Source organism: Tribolium madens, unplaced genomic scaffold (genome assembly GCF_015345945.1).
Source record: "Tribolium madens isolate multiple individuals breed KSU strain unplaced genomic scaffold, Tmad_KSU_1.1 Scaffold_91;HRSCAF=231;Tcas5.2_LG7, whole genome shotgun sequence".
Lineage (NCBI taxonomy): Eukaryota > Metazoa > Arthropoda > Insecta > Coleoptera > Tenebrionidae > Tribolium > Tribolium madens.
In genome coordinates, this window is record NW_025401063.1 from 6,538,840 (window position 1) to 6,554,050 (window position 15,211).

At 30.6% G+C, this 15,211-nt stretch overlaps 1 protein-coding gene across 2 annotated transcripts in view; it reads right to left on the reverse strand.

Annotated features, from left to right (window-relative positions):
• Positions 1-15,211, reverse strand: part of LOC123011201 (lachesin-like) — a 46,602-nt gene that overhangs the window by 9,684 nt on the left and 21,707 nt on the right. The window contains exons 1-2 of one of the 2 annotated variants that reach the window (XM_044408542.1): positions 2,949-3,214; positions 2,278-2,557 (exon numbers count right to left, since the gene is read on the reverse strand). In XM_044408542.1, the coding sequence (XP_044264477.1) occupies positions 2,278-2,365 (88 nt within the window). In that variant the 5' untranslated portion in view covers positions 2,366-2,557; positions 2,949-3,214. Of the gene's footprint in view, positions 1-2,277; positions 2,558-2,948; positions 3,215-15,211 lie in introns of those variants that run through there. The other variant, XM_044408543.1, reaches the window with a different exon arrangement.

A 15,211-nucleotide genomic window follows, 5' to 3' on the forward strand; every position in this document is an offset into this window, starting at 1 on the left:
AATTTTAGCATTTATCTTTTATAATATTTGGATAAATAGGCTACATATAATTTTTAAGTATTATTCCTATTCGTATTAAAATGAAAAGGATTTAAACTCGAATGAAAACTACATATTAAAACTTGTCTCCATTTCATATACTTACGTATTTATGAATAATTCCTGTTCTTGTGCTTAAAGAAACCACTGGTGGTGTTCCTAATTTCATTTTAAATATAAAAGAAATTTAGCTTCCGTTCCAAGGCTTATAATCTAAATTCTAAAAGATAAACTTTTGCGAAATTCCCTTTATGTTGGTAATTTTATTTAAATGGAAAAATTCCTTTGACTGGTAACAATACTGAACTAAGTTTTTCTTAATTTCTTTTCTTTAAAAGCGTTTAAAATGTTTTTTCCTCTTGATACGTGTAATGGGTGTTCAGAGAACTTAATTTGTGCCAAAAGAATAAAGAAAGAAAACAAAGAAAGAAAAATTGAACTAAAATAAGAAAAATGGAATAACTTAAATGTAAGTAACCACAATGTGGCCAGTTTGTGTGCTAAAAGAATTGTTTTATTATAAGTGTTTATACATTTATTTTGATAGTCATATTAAAAATAGAAATAGATAGGAAATAGCAAAGTTTAAGTAAAATTTTATGGGCAACTTTTTTAAATTGGAACTACTTTGTCGCAAAGCTTTTAAAAGTTGGAAGATAATGGTAAATATCTTAATGTAACAAAATGTTAAATTTTAATTTATATTTAATTCTAAACTTCTTTATTATTAATATTTAATTTTTAAAACCAACATCTTTTAAGGTTTAAGTTAAGTGAGTAAATAGATGACGAATTAAAAGGAATTTTTTCTAAAAAAATAAAGTTAGCACATTATTTAAAAAAAAGTACACTCCTTTATTGATAAATTATTTAAGTAATTAAAATATAAACACTTTGGTGTACACATAAATATTCATAAGTACTTAAGAATGTGTGAGGCAGACAACTAGCCTTTTTTAGAAAAAGGAACTCTATTTTTTGCAAAATTCCACAACCCAAGCTTTTTAAAAAACTTATTAATGAAATAAGAAATAAAAGAATTTAAGTACCTTTTGAAAAATGCTTTACAGAGTAATGTTAATATTGCTGTTTTAAATGAATTATAGGTCGTGGTATTTCCAAGTTCTTAGTTCGCTTTAAGGGACATAGCTTTGATTTCTTTATTTAGTAATTAAAAAAATATTTAAGACTTTATAACATTTTAATGCAACTTTGAGCAAATTGCTTAACTTTAAATTATCAATTTTTAGAAGAACAACACAATTTGATTAGATAAAATATTGGTGCTAACATTGTTAATTTTAGTTAATTTTAATTAAAAATTGTTTTTTTTAGGTATAATATTGATTATGTAGAATGAAATGCATACCTGATAAGTAACTTTTTATTAAACATTGTGTTAATTTGCGATAGAATATATTATTTATTTAAAGTAATATCAAATTTATAAAGTTTGAGGTATATTATTCATGAGGCCGAAATAATAATTTAAGCATGAAGAGAACCCAAGAATACATAATCAGCGTTGGGTAAACACTTGCCCCTTAACAATATACCACACAGACTCTCATATCACTGTGATAAACCATCTCTTGTAATACAAAATGTGTATTATTTCTAACAGGCTTATCGTCCATTATTAATCAAAAATAATAATAATTGTCCTAGATTTCTTCAAATATTAATTAAAGAAAAACAAATTAAAAAATTTTAGTTTTAAGTTGTGTCAAGTATACGATTATGAATATTATAAAAAAGCTTTTCTCCAATATTAAATTAAATATATTAAATTAAATTGTAAATGAAAAATGCCATTAACAGACGTCAAACATGTCAGTGGTGTATTGTTCGAAATCAATTTTGATTTTATTTGTTGTCATCACTTTTACAATATTTGATGTCTTTTATACCCATAAAGCAAAAACCGCTCTTAACAATCGTCCTTCGACAACACGTTTTTGTTGGCAATCCTGTTGAGTAGCGATTGTCGTAAACCTTTCAGTCAAGAAATAACCGCTCCTAATCAAGCCGTCCAGCTCCGTCAGAGGCAGCTGGAGATAATATTTTCTTTTTGTTACGACAATTTGGAGAAAAAAAATTAATTTTATATAATATCTGTTTAAAAAAAAAGATAAGAAAATGGGTAAGTATGGCAGTGTACCTACTTGGATTTTGTGGGTAAAATCGAAAATCTTATTTTTTTAAAAAAGTGGAAAAACTTTAGAAATCATAACTTACTCAGAAAATGAGAAGATCCGTTGATAAACTGGACTAAATACAACAGAATCACGATGTACTTTACAAAATTTTGAGAATGTATAGCCATTCTCGTTTCCAGTCCAAGCACTTTTTTCAGACGACATCCATCTTGATTTTTAGCGATATTGCAACTCACGCCATTGGCAAACTCTAGTTTAACATTCACTAAATTTTGGTTTAGCTTAATGTCCCCCACTCACATCCACCCTGCTTTTTGTGCCCTCACCGCAAAACTTTTTCCCTTCCAAAGTCGCCCTCTCTGAAACAAAACGAAATTATTAACATTATTGTTATGGGTGTGATAAAGCCAAAGAACCAATAAATTACTTCTATTTTATACAGTAACTATCAAAAGGAGGCAACATGTAAGTGCTTTTAGCAGATTCTTCATAATTCCATAAAATATTTGCGATTGAATAATGCATGAAGTATTTATCACGTAATCTTTTGCAATGATATATAATATATCACTATCAAGGGGTGGTTAGTTCCACATTAATGAAAACTTGTGTTGCTTATGGATTTTTATCCTTAACGCCAATAAAATTTTCCGACACGTGGTGGCTAATTTAAAATAAACCTCTAATTATAATAGTGTTTTATTAGTAAAATGTTAATTAAATTTAAGTAATTATTTTTGTTACACTTACTTTTTTGAATTGTTGAGAGAAATCGTATACGTGTTTCCGAATACGGGTCAAGGATAATCTCGATGAGCGTAAAAATCTTAATATTCACAATCCACAATCACCGCATGTTACGTCATGGCGTAATCCACCCCGTGTTGAAAACTACACTGAACTTAACTTGGAATCATTCCCTCAACAGTCTGAAACACCCATGCGCAACAATCTTGCTGCATTTCGCAGGAATTATGAAATTTGTAGCACTAACAGCAATACAGAGTTCTCGAGGGTAAAAGTCATTCCGGAGCTAGGGAAATTACAGGTTAGTAGAAACAAACACCGTGAGATGAATTTTTTGTGTGAAAGCTCGCATGGATGAGCACGAAACAAAAATAGATAAGCTCCAAATCGGAATATGACTTATTTGACGTGTTAATGTTGGTTTGTCGCGTGAAAAAGTGCTCCGATAACGCATGGGTATAGCTAACGATAGTGTCTGCTTAATGGCGTGAAGAGTGTTATCACCCTCCCCCCTGAAACTTCGCAAACCGACGAAGCGCGTTTGATTTAAAGCGATGCCCCAAACTTGGCCTATTTCCAATTACACGGAAGCATTAAATGTTTAACATTTATAATTAATGAAGCTCAATCTAGGCTACACGAAGAGTATTAATCTTCTCGGCAGGATCTTTGTGGCATTTCAGGCGCCTATCATTGACACTTTACCGAGATTAAGCCAAAAACACTCCTCCAAAACACAATTCCTGCAACTTATATACATAAAATAGCAATTAAGTTGCCAATTTATACATTTAATTTTTTGACTTTTTTATGCTTTAAGGTTTAATTGTGCAATTTTTCCAAGTCTTGTGTTCATTTTTATAAATTGCAGTGATGTAAATAGTAAATGCGTTTTTATTTACTTTGGTTACAATAATAGTTATGTATGTATCAAGGAAATAAACAACGATTTTGATCACGAGAATGGAGGTAATGCCAGAGGCGGCCGAAGAAAGAGTTTGTTTATGTGTCAAAAAACACTCAAAAGATTCAATTCATTCTGTTCCACCTGTTCCATTCTGTTTTAAGAATAAAAATCAATATTCATTTATTTTATTCTTAAGGGAATAGAGTACTAAAGTCTGTTTTTTTTTAACGGAAATGCCAAATAGTCTTAACGTTGGCACCACTAGTAAATTCATTCATGGTAATTTTAATAAAGCAAGTAGGTAGTTCCGGTTTTTTGAATTAATTTGAAAACAATGTCATTAAACGTCAACACAAAAAATTGTCTAAGAATATTTAGAGACGAAACACCAAAAAAAAAAGGAACAAATTTGGTACCCCTAACAGTTTTTAGAAATTTGGAAACGAATAGTTCCCAAGTAGGAAGTTAGAAAAAGGGCCCGTTAAAATGTGAACGCAATTTGTAATGCAGGTTTGCTAATGATGAAATAACTTTTTTCTGTATAAACATCCTTTTTCTTCAAAGTTTTTGTAGCAAGAACCTCATTTTTGTTCACAACGTTGTAGGTACTTGTTAGCGGTAAAATTATTAGTACTGAATTCTTTAGACCTTAGCTGATGTCTGTCCTCAGGTTTTCAATTAAAGCGCTTTCAAAAAGCAAACAGGCACACAAGATATATAAAAAATCAAGATTTTGACAACATCTCAATTTGAAAACATAACCATAATTTTTTAACAAAATTTTTAGAGACAAAAATAAAGAGCAAACAAAATTTGTGGCTATGGAGACAAGCTGCTACCAATTTTTGCACCAAAATTTTACACTTTTGAGTAATGACGTCATTGACAATTTTTTTAAATGGAAACCCCTAATGTTTTTAACCAATTCGATAGCTTAAATGGCAAAAATCTTTATGTTTCCTATCCTATGTTGATTACGTTGTTAATTTTAACTATTTTTTGCTACATGGAGTACACATTTATTTGAAAAAATAATTTTTAGGGAAGATTGAGTTTAGGATTGTTTGAATTTTCGGATGGTTGCTACCTTAAAATGATCCCTTTCAACGACTAACTAACGAGTATAATTGTAGAGTTAAGGTAAATTAAATAAAGAGAGTTGCACAGTGAATATTTGTATCCAAATTAAATATAATATCAACACATCATAATTGTGATTCAATTAAAAATGTCGTGCTACTTTGTGGCTACGCATTGATTATATCAAACGTTGTTAAAAATATTTAAAATTTTGATTGCTGTAATAACTTGGATAATAGGAAGTATTGCTAAAATATGAAAATATAAATTGGAGATCGAGCGTTTTGCTAAAACAAAAGTCAGTTTTCTAGACGTTATTAGAGGTATAAATTTTTTTATTTCATAAATATCACATTTTGTAACTTTAGACAACTAAAATTGTAACCCGTACTCAGAAAAACCGATATGTAATTAATTTTTTATCATTTATCACCTTCAGTTATTTGTCAGAAAAAACATCCTTAAACTTGGCACATGAATAGCTTAAATTATAATTTGGTAGTCAATTTCCACTTACTTTATATCGCATGTTTATATTTTCTTTTATGGTGAACCTGAATTAAAACGAAAGCGAATTGAGTTTTTATCTCGGTAACTTGAGACAGGAAAGCGGAAGCTGTTTTTGTTAATGGTTATGGACTTTATTATGGAAAGTATCCAAAACAGATGCTGTAAGTATCTGTGATTATGTAAATTAAGTACTACTTTAAAAAATATATCTCCGAGACAGCGAATATTAAGCACATTTATTTAACAACTGGAGCTTTCCGTAACAGGTTTTTACCCAATTATATCGATCAACCTTAAAAGAAAATACGAGCTGATCCTAGCAACAAAGTTATTGTTGGACACAAGTTTTGAACACGTCATAAACAGGCGGTGGTGGTCAAAGGGTTATTAATAAATATTACGAAATGCGGGTGCTCTAAACTTGAGGTTAAAATGTAAACAATGTCTTTAGAGTAATTTTACAGCTGTGTTCAACAAGATTTTACTGGTATTAAACGCACATTGTAGTTCGCATGTGTACCTAGTAATCAAAAATTTATTGATAAGAATTAAAGTAATACTAGGTATTAGCTACTACAGGTAATTAAAGCGTGTCAAAACTTCTGATAAATTTTTAAACTCACAGTTTCAATAATTTATCAATTTTGCTGTCTTTGTTGCAACAGCTGACAATAACATATAACATTGGTCAAATGTTTTTGAAGTTTTACAAGAATCGATTTAATTTGAGAATGAAAGAGTGTTATGTTCAATCTGTTTGTTATTTATAAGTTTGTGCAGCAATTCTTTCAATAAATATGTGAAAATACAAGTACAAAACTTTTTTTTTAATCGTATATTTACTTTTTGTTATTTCTTTTATTAAAAAGTATTTCAAACTTGGTTCAGTATTTAAAAAAACACCATTAGACGTATTCGTGTTACTCCATTACTCCATTAGGGTAAAAAGCACATTTCGCGTCGTACTAAATTCTCGAAAATGCTTATGAGGCATTGCTTAATTCTGCAATGATCAAGTTAACTGACTGTCTACAAGTTCTCGAAAAGCAGCGGCTTGCAAATTTACACCGAAATATAATTCATTGCCTCATAAATAACACATGACTAACTAGTTAAATTCCGGAATAGTCCCCGGAGCTCACGCATGCCACCAGACCGCATCTGTCGTTTTATGGTCCATACATCCAGCGACCAAAGTGCCCGCGCTTCCGGTTCTTGTCCCAAATTTCGCCAAGATTACATCGCGAGCGCTTAAGGTCTTTACCGTCCTCTCCAGAGTCACTAAATCGCTTCTAATCAACAGTTATGTTGGGAAATAATAATTCCAACGCTAGTTCTTTAATTTTGTGGTATCTGTTACTGAATTTATGGTGCGAGTTATTCTTCCATTTTGCTCCCTTTATATAGAAATTCCAAGTGCGCTTGAGAATATTGAGATAAGTTCGACGTGATATGGTTGTTGGGAGCTTTATCCCATTGCATAATACAGCAGTCTATAATGCTGGCTGTCATTTTATGGGATTTTCAAGTCAATTGATAGTTTGGGAAGGTTGCGGATTTACTGATTTCGTTGAGATAGGATTTTTATTGTGTAGGCGTAGCATTTGCATGATATGAACAATCAAATATTTTTTACTTTTTTGCCTCTTTCATTACCTAAATTGACACTTGGAGATAAAGTCGCTAACAATTTACGGTAGAAAATTTGAATAATATGTAATTTTTTGCTTTTGATAAAGTTTTAATTACATTAATGTAACTGGCGTGGTAGATAATCGATTGTCACGCTAAGCTGCAAGAGATTTTAATAAATAATATAGATACATATAATAAGTTCTCCCACACTTATATTTTTTATAAACTAAGTAATCAATTATTAATAGTATTCAAAGAAATATTTATGTCAAAGAGTAATATTTCTAGTTGTCTTAAATCAATGGTAATTTAAAAATAATTTATATGTAAGGTAATTAACAAAGTATTCTAGAAATAAAGTTTGTTAATGAAAGCAGTTAATAATAATTCAAAATTTTAAGTTATGTTAAATGTTAAAATGTTATGTAAAAGTTGCGAATGCGTTACCTAAATTCAAGTTTATTCATATCCGATTAACAAATGACTTATAGTGTTTCTGTTTATCGTAACAAAATTTATAAAACTGATAAGTTTAACACTTAGCTTTTTAACCTAATAATGATTACCTACAAAATTAGTCATTTGTAAATGTTTTTTTTTATTAATAAAGGATTTGCTTTAGGATGGGTCATCAATATATCATTTTCATATTTAATAATAAAGGTATAATGGTACACAGAAATAAACGAACAGTAAAAAATGTAATAAAACACGGAACCTTTTATTGAAATAATTGATTTAAGCAAATTTATAAAAAATGTTTGTATGGAGAGTTTTTTATAACGCACTTTTAGCATAATTACTGTCTAAATTACAATTTTCTGAATAGTTAATTGCACACTCTGTAGCGAATCCTACAATTTCTACAACTATTTCAATAAAGCACACTGAGTGCTTTACATTACACTGGCGATATTTACTAATTTGCCCTGCAGTAACATTTGAAAACTATCATAGTTTCTGTGCATATACGACTATTTTCTTAACTATTTAGATTAGTTTTCATAAAGAATGTATAAAATAAAGTGGACTGAAAGGTTATAATTTTTATTAAAGGCAATTAAATCGTAAATCCAAATAAAAGTGATTATATTCCAAAAATTAATTAATTGTTTTCGCACCCATATTTCATCTATAGCACGCATTCGAAGTTTGGAATAAACGCTTTGCACGTGAGTTTATATCCTATCCTAACACCGCTCTACTAAGCCACGATTTAATCGATATTAAGTATAAAATATCGACAAGACCATTATTCAAATGGTATGCAAAGCGCTACAAGTCAATAAATTTGAAAAGTTTTACATTACTGAACACTGAATGTAGGTCATAAAGTGAAGTTCCTGTAAGTTTTTGCTTTAAAAAATCCGGTTTGATCATTCGGCGCACTCTTTTTTCCTCATTTATAAGTATCGAAAAAGAAACACAGTTTTGCAAAATAAATTAGCCACGTATTTAATTATGTTATCTGGTGTAAATTGAAAATCATTACATTAGCGAACGTGTCTTGAGCATTATCACGTTCCTCGTTTCGCCCATTCTCAGCTGTACCTAGATTGAACGTTCTTGTTGGCATTTTATCACGTGCTTTTGACACACACTACTTGAATATCAACACTGAAAATATTCATTGTTGCAGCGTTATTAACGAACTTTCTTTCCAATTTGCCTCAGTCTTTGGCCCTCCGACGAATTCATACATAATTCATAGGTTTCGGCAGTCACTGCGTTCGGCAGATTGCCTCTGTAAATTTTTTCCAAAACCCGTAATTCCTCAGATATTCTAAATGACATGACCATATTGCTGCCGGTTGTTCTTTGGATGCCTGCCAGATTGGCTTTTTGTTGATGGTAGGCTTCAAAATGCTTATGTGGAAGCTCCTGTTTTCCCATGCTTAAAATTTCATTAATATTTATGCAAGTGAAACACACTCTCTCAGCGCTGAACCATGCACAAAAAATACCGCTATAATTTTAATTGAAATATCAAAGAACTTTGGTCTGGCAGCAACAACAGGGCATAAGTTTTGCAATAAATATGGTGTTTTACGCCAGCTGCTCTATAAATTTTCTTTAAACAACACTGCTTCTCTCACCCTTAGACAACATGAATACTCAATTTTAAATTGAATTTTACACAATTCCAGTATCTGCTAATATTATACATCCACCAGTTGCTTTCTATGAGAAAAACAGAAATAAATACTTAAAATAATTATTTAATATAGCCTGTACTATTGCTAATAATTTTTTTGATTTTTGCTTTTTTAAATTTAAACTAATATTTGTATGTAAATTTTTCTAAGAGTGGAGTCAGCAATACAACAGGTGTTTACTAAATGCGAAAATGGTTGAAAGAGGCTATTATAGAATAGAATTAGAATTTTTAGGGACACAAATGAAAGCAGAGATTTTGCTCAAGCAAATTACTTGTTGTTTTAGAGCTTAACGCTGATTTTGTTGGTGTTTCAGCTTTTGTGGTTCTGGAAATGTAATTAGTGCCAAAAAAGAAAGGTTGTATTAACAATTAATATATTACTGAAGAAGCAAACTACAGTAAAATTTATAGGTCTTTGTCTGCTTTGCCCACTACACATGTGGTCCTTCATTTAAACACGGAATAGACAATGTTGAATCCTGTTTCGTGCAAAAGTGTGCCAGATGGTGTTAGATTTTACCACCCACCTGCGATTTGCTGCAGGTCAGCCTTAAAAATTTGAATTTTCTACTAAATTCTGATTTTTAAAGTGGTGGTGTTGTGGCTTTAATTCTTTATTTACGACATTTTAAACACTCAACTGCAATTTATAAAGAATAAATTAATTGTTATTAAGCCAAAGTTTCATATTCTGCATGTTTATGATTTATATTATGCGATCTAATATTATCGGAACCGTTAATCAATGAATTGATTATGATTTTTAAAATTTTTTTAAATTTAGCTAAGCTTTTTACATAGTAAACATTATTACGTTGTTTTTTGCTCAACTACTCTCAATTGGCATAAATATCATTCTACGGTTTAGTTGCTACACGAGAAAAGCTTCGTGTTAAATTTTATTCTGTCGAAAACTTTTGTTTTAGTCTGCGTCTAGTTCGCGTTTTCTATTTATTACTGTCTGCTGTCATTGATCCAAAGCGAGAAGTGCAACCGTCTGCGAGCCATATTCAAATAGTGTCGATCACTTTATAGAGAAAAATAACAAAAAATCATAACAATAGATGCAGTGCAGTTATTTGACGAAACACAAAAGCGTTGTAGAATTCGTTGCACAAATCTATAGAGAGTTGTTGCAGAAAATGACATAGCAAGTGGCATCTTCTTCACATGAAATAATTTGTTTCAGCATTACTGATGTTTTTTCCATTGCAGAACCATTATAATCAGCGACATATTTTGAAAGAGGAGCTTCGCTTCTATATAGCTAGAGCGATGGAATAATCCGTTATAAATGGTGTTTTGAGCGGCAGTAATTAAAACAACCATGAAATGATAAAATTGGAGTACATTTATCAAGCATAAATTTTGGCAATAAGGCTAAATTTCGCCAAAAAATGTATAAAGGAATTTAAAGCAACATTTCTATTTGTTGTTTTTAATTTAAGAGGACGGTAATGAAATTAACAAATTAATCCGGGCTTAGTCATTTGCTCAAAAGCAGCGTAAAAGGTAGCTTTTTTTACTTAGCACGTAAGCCGGTAGAAAGCCCTTGAGGCAATTTCCCTTTCCGACAGTTTTTTCAGTATCAGTAGCCTCTCGTTACGAATTCTAATGTATAACATCATTCCGTTGGGAACCTGACGGACGTGACTTGAGCAAATTGCTCCAGAAAATTTGACTACTTAATTTCGTTTTGATTGTGTGAAATGTCTCACTTTTAATTAGTTTTAAATTTACTCCCCTACTTGCAACAACGAAAATTATAATCTTTGGAAATAGGCGCTTATTTTCTGTTTAATTTGATTAAATTTTATGCGCAAACCCGAGAATTTTACTGATTTATATTTATTAATTTTTACTGAAGCAACAATATGCCTTTATTAGGTTTAGGTTACCTTTAATCAGAGCGTAAAATGCATGCAACTTTACGACACAATTATAAATCTTTTAAATCCGGTTTTACATAAAGTCAGCATGTATTATAATTAATGTTATTTTTCAAAAATTGTGTTTGTTAGGTGTGAAAGTTATTTTTGTCAATTTGTCACACACTAATTAACCGATGTTGTTCTAATCTCTTGATGTGCACCCTACCGGACATCCGAGGCTTAATTGCTGGGTGTCGGCGATTATAATATGACAAATTTATTAATTAAGATTAACTCGTAATAAATTTACGTTGTGTGTGTATCGGTTTAATTGCATTCTAATCTCGTTAAGGTGTCGCGTAATTAAATGCTCCATTTGAATATTAATTTGCCGTGAGCATGTGCTTGCGTTCGTCAGTCGAAAAGTTTGTTGAGTTTCTTTGACAGCAGCGGGACAACCTTATTCGAAAGGGGTTATTTTGTTCCTAACAAAATTACAGCCAAAGGCTATGGATGATATATTTTAATTAAGGATAGCTACAACCGCTAGCGTTCAAAACTAATTCAAGCGGTGATCAGGACTTCAATCAAACCGGTTTTAAACCGGAAAATTACTACACGAATTGACGTGTAATAATAATTCAGGTGAGAAAATTTTTAAAAATCTTTCAAACTGCTATCGGACAATGTGTCTATTCTTGCCTACATGAAACCATTTGTGTGATCTTTTGTTGTGGTGTAAGGTTATCTTGTTATTAGAAAGACATATCGATTTTGTCTCAATTTCAGGGTGGCTTCGCCTATATTGATTTCAATATTTCCAACGATATTGGCTTGATCCACTTACACAATTTTGGGAATTTAAAGATATTCGTACTGTTTTCGATGAATGAATCAATATTCTCAAATGCATAACGCTATATAAAAAATTGGCAAATATACTAAATAACAAACAAGAAAGGAAAAAAATTCATGTCGTGTCTCACATTTTAAACAAACAATATTATTACATTATAACAAAGATATTTTCACTCTTTTAAATATTTTTTTTCCAACACTGATACCGTATACTGTTTCTACGATGCATTTAAGCTTACCTATTAAGTTGTTGTTAAAGTACGCTTTATCTATAAAGAACGTCGTCATAAGCATACCTAACTTATGAGTCTATAAAATACGCTGAAGCATATTTTTTTGTCAATTTTGACATTGTTTTGACATACCAAACAAAGATATTTTCACTATTTTAAACAATTTTTTCCAACACTGATACCTTATATTGTTTCTACGATGCATTTAAGCTTACCTATTACGTTGTTGTTAAAATACGCTTTATCTATAAAGTACGTCGTCATTAGCATACCTATCTTATGAGTCTATAAAATACGCTGAAGCATATTTTTTTGTCAATTTTGACATTATTTTGACATACTTCTTTAAAATAATTTCTGAATTTAGTAAAATTTCTGATTCAATATTAATTAGTGTTGTAAAAAATCTTAAAGAAAACACGAGTTTTATAGTTTAAAAATCTCAGCCTATTAAACTACGACCTCAATTTTTAAACTGTCTATAAAACTATAAAGTCGCGGTCAATTCATATAGTGGTCATTTAATTTATCTCAAAGTTGGCAGCACTTTCGATTGTGTGGGTTTGTCGCAGAAATAACTAAATTGTGTCAATAATTGTATTCTAACCCGACTTTTTTAGAATTGTCATTTTTGATAGCTATGTCTCTAAAAAAACAATTGGATGTTTAAAGTCGGATTTACACAACTCAATTTTTACAAATTTACACAGGGAAGTGGCCACTATGAATTGAACGCGACTTTAGTTGTCTTAATAGCTATTAAATTAAAATTAAAAACTTTTATTTTACTGTTAAGATAATAAGTGAATTAGTTTCAGTTAAATACTTGTATTATTATACACGCAACCAATTTTAAAATAAATGTACGAGGATACAAATCCAAAATAAAGTTTTTATAATGTGGCAATAATTTAAAGTTCATTCTAAAAAAATATACTTTTGTATGTAATAGCTTACCTTAATGGCATATCAATAATTGATGAGTTTATATTTAGTTATATGAACAATGTTATAAAAGGCTTCGAGTAATAATAATAATCATACCAGTCTTAAATGTAAGAAAACAACAACAATGAATTTAACTGACATTAAACTCTTGACAAAAAATCACTCTTTTGTGAAGTATTGTGATGGATGGAGAAATGTACTAATGCGTTTTGTTGCAAACAAAAATAAAGATGTTTTAAGGACTTTGACGTATAGTTTTGACAGTTTAATACTCAGTGAACAATCCTTGATACAATATCGAATTGTCTTTCTTTGTAAATCTGCAAATTAATGTCAATAAAAATATTGTTACCTTATTCAAGGTTGCATGTTTTATGTGTAATTTTTTATAGAAAACGATTGAAAGATTGTTTTCATAAAAATCGCCCATTCAAAGATGGTGTATTTCACCCTTTAGTGTTCTTTAGACCATTCTTTTCCGTTGATGGATGATGATGTTGTGTGAATTTTTAATAAAGATTTATTTAAAGTAGAGAAACAAAGCGTTCTTTTGTAAATATTATCTTTATTGGACACAAAACGCAGCCTCGGTGAGTAATTGAGATTAAACCAGCTCATGTTGTATTCACCATGTGAAGAAGAGGATGTATTTAAAATGTAATAAAGAGGGAAGAAATTTCCACTCTTAAATCTCGCAAGGCCACGTTGCGGTGCGAATTCGCACAATAACAACGCGACCTCTCTTCCGCACACAGTTTTCACTATTGTAATATTTTCTGTACCGTTAACAAGTCGCAGGTCACGTATTTGAGGAGCTTACCACACGCAATTATTTTGAAGTATCCTTCCGACGTGCGAAACTCGAAATTAGACACCGGTAAAGGGTTCTTCTAGTCGATATCGATCAGAAAGAGTAGAGCGATTGGTTGTGGGTATTTTCGAAATGAACCTGAGGCTGTGGCCTAGACGACACCATCGCGATAAATGGAAACCTATTCAATGTAGTGACCTAATTGAATCCGAAAATGACCATCTCGGGATCATATGAAATTAGTCGGACCATCGCTTCATAATATTAAACATGCAACCTCTCAACCACCCTAGAGCACAACTTCCATTTGCTTGGTTAGCAAATTGCCAATGGGGCATGTCTTTATGCGCCGATACACGGAATTGCAATTTTGCAACATCTTTGGCTCTGATTACACTGCTGAAAACTCCATCCCTCAAATAAACAACCTAAACATGTAAAAAAGTAAAACAAAGAATAATGTTAAAAATGATAGGTTATACCTTTTCAAAAAATTCTTGTTTAGATGCTAATTTTATTTTGTGTTATTGCAATTTTATTGTGTTGTAATTCAATTAAGAATTAATCAAAAAGTTTAAGGTTTTTGAATTGTTTTTTGAATGGTGGATGCGTCATCAAGTTTGTTTTTTTTAAATGTAAAATTTTTGTGATAAATTTATGTAATAAAAATTTGTATTATTTTAAAACAATTTTTTATTTTAATTTATAATTTGCTTATCCATTGCAACGTTTTTTGCAAATATACACCAAAAAGTTAAAATTTGTGTTGAGTCAATTTACCTAAGGTCAAGAGCTGTTGAATTTCCAACATTTGATGCTTCAGAGGAGTTATCTAAAGTCAAATATTATTTTATCGTCATATTAATTAAGTAGAGAATGATTACTTACATGTCAATTGCGAGGTGGTAGAATATAAAATTGCAACTAGTGTCACTATATCATGCATTTGTCATACTCGTATGTAGTTTATTTTTTTAGTTTTCGTTTATATCGCGTGTTTCAAAAATGTGTGGCATAATTTTAACCACGAATACCCCTCTACAAATGAGAATAGAGAGCACAGAATTTATTGACTTAACTCAAAAAATAGAAAAATTACAGCTTTCCAAAAATCGGTATGGAAAATGATTTTTTGGAAATATTTTTGTTATCGTTTACCCGATTATTATGAAACTTTGCATGTCAAGGGACAAAAAGACACTCTTTGATATGGTGTAAACGGAAGTCTTGTAAAACCTATAGATTTCCGGTGACA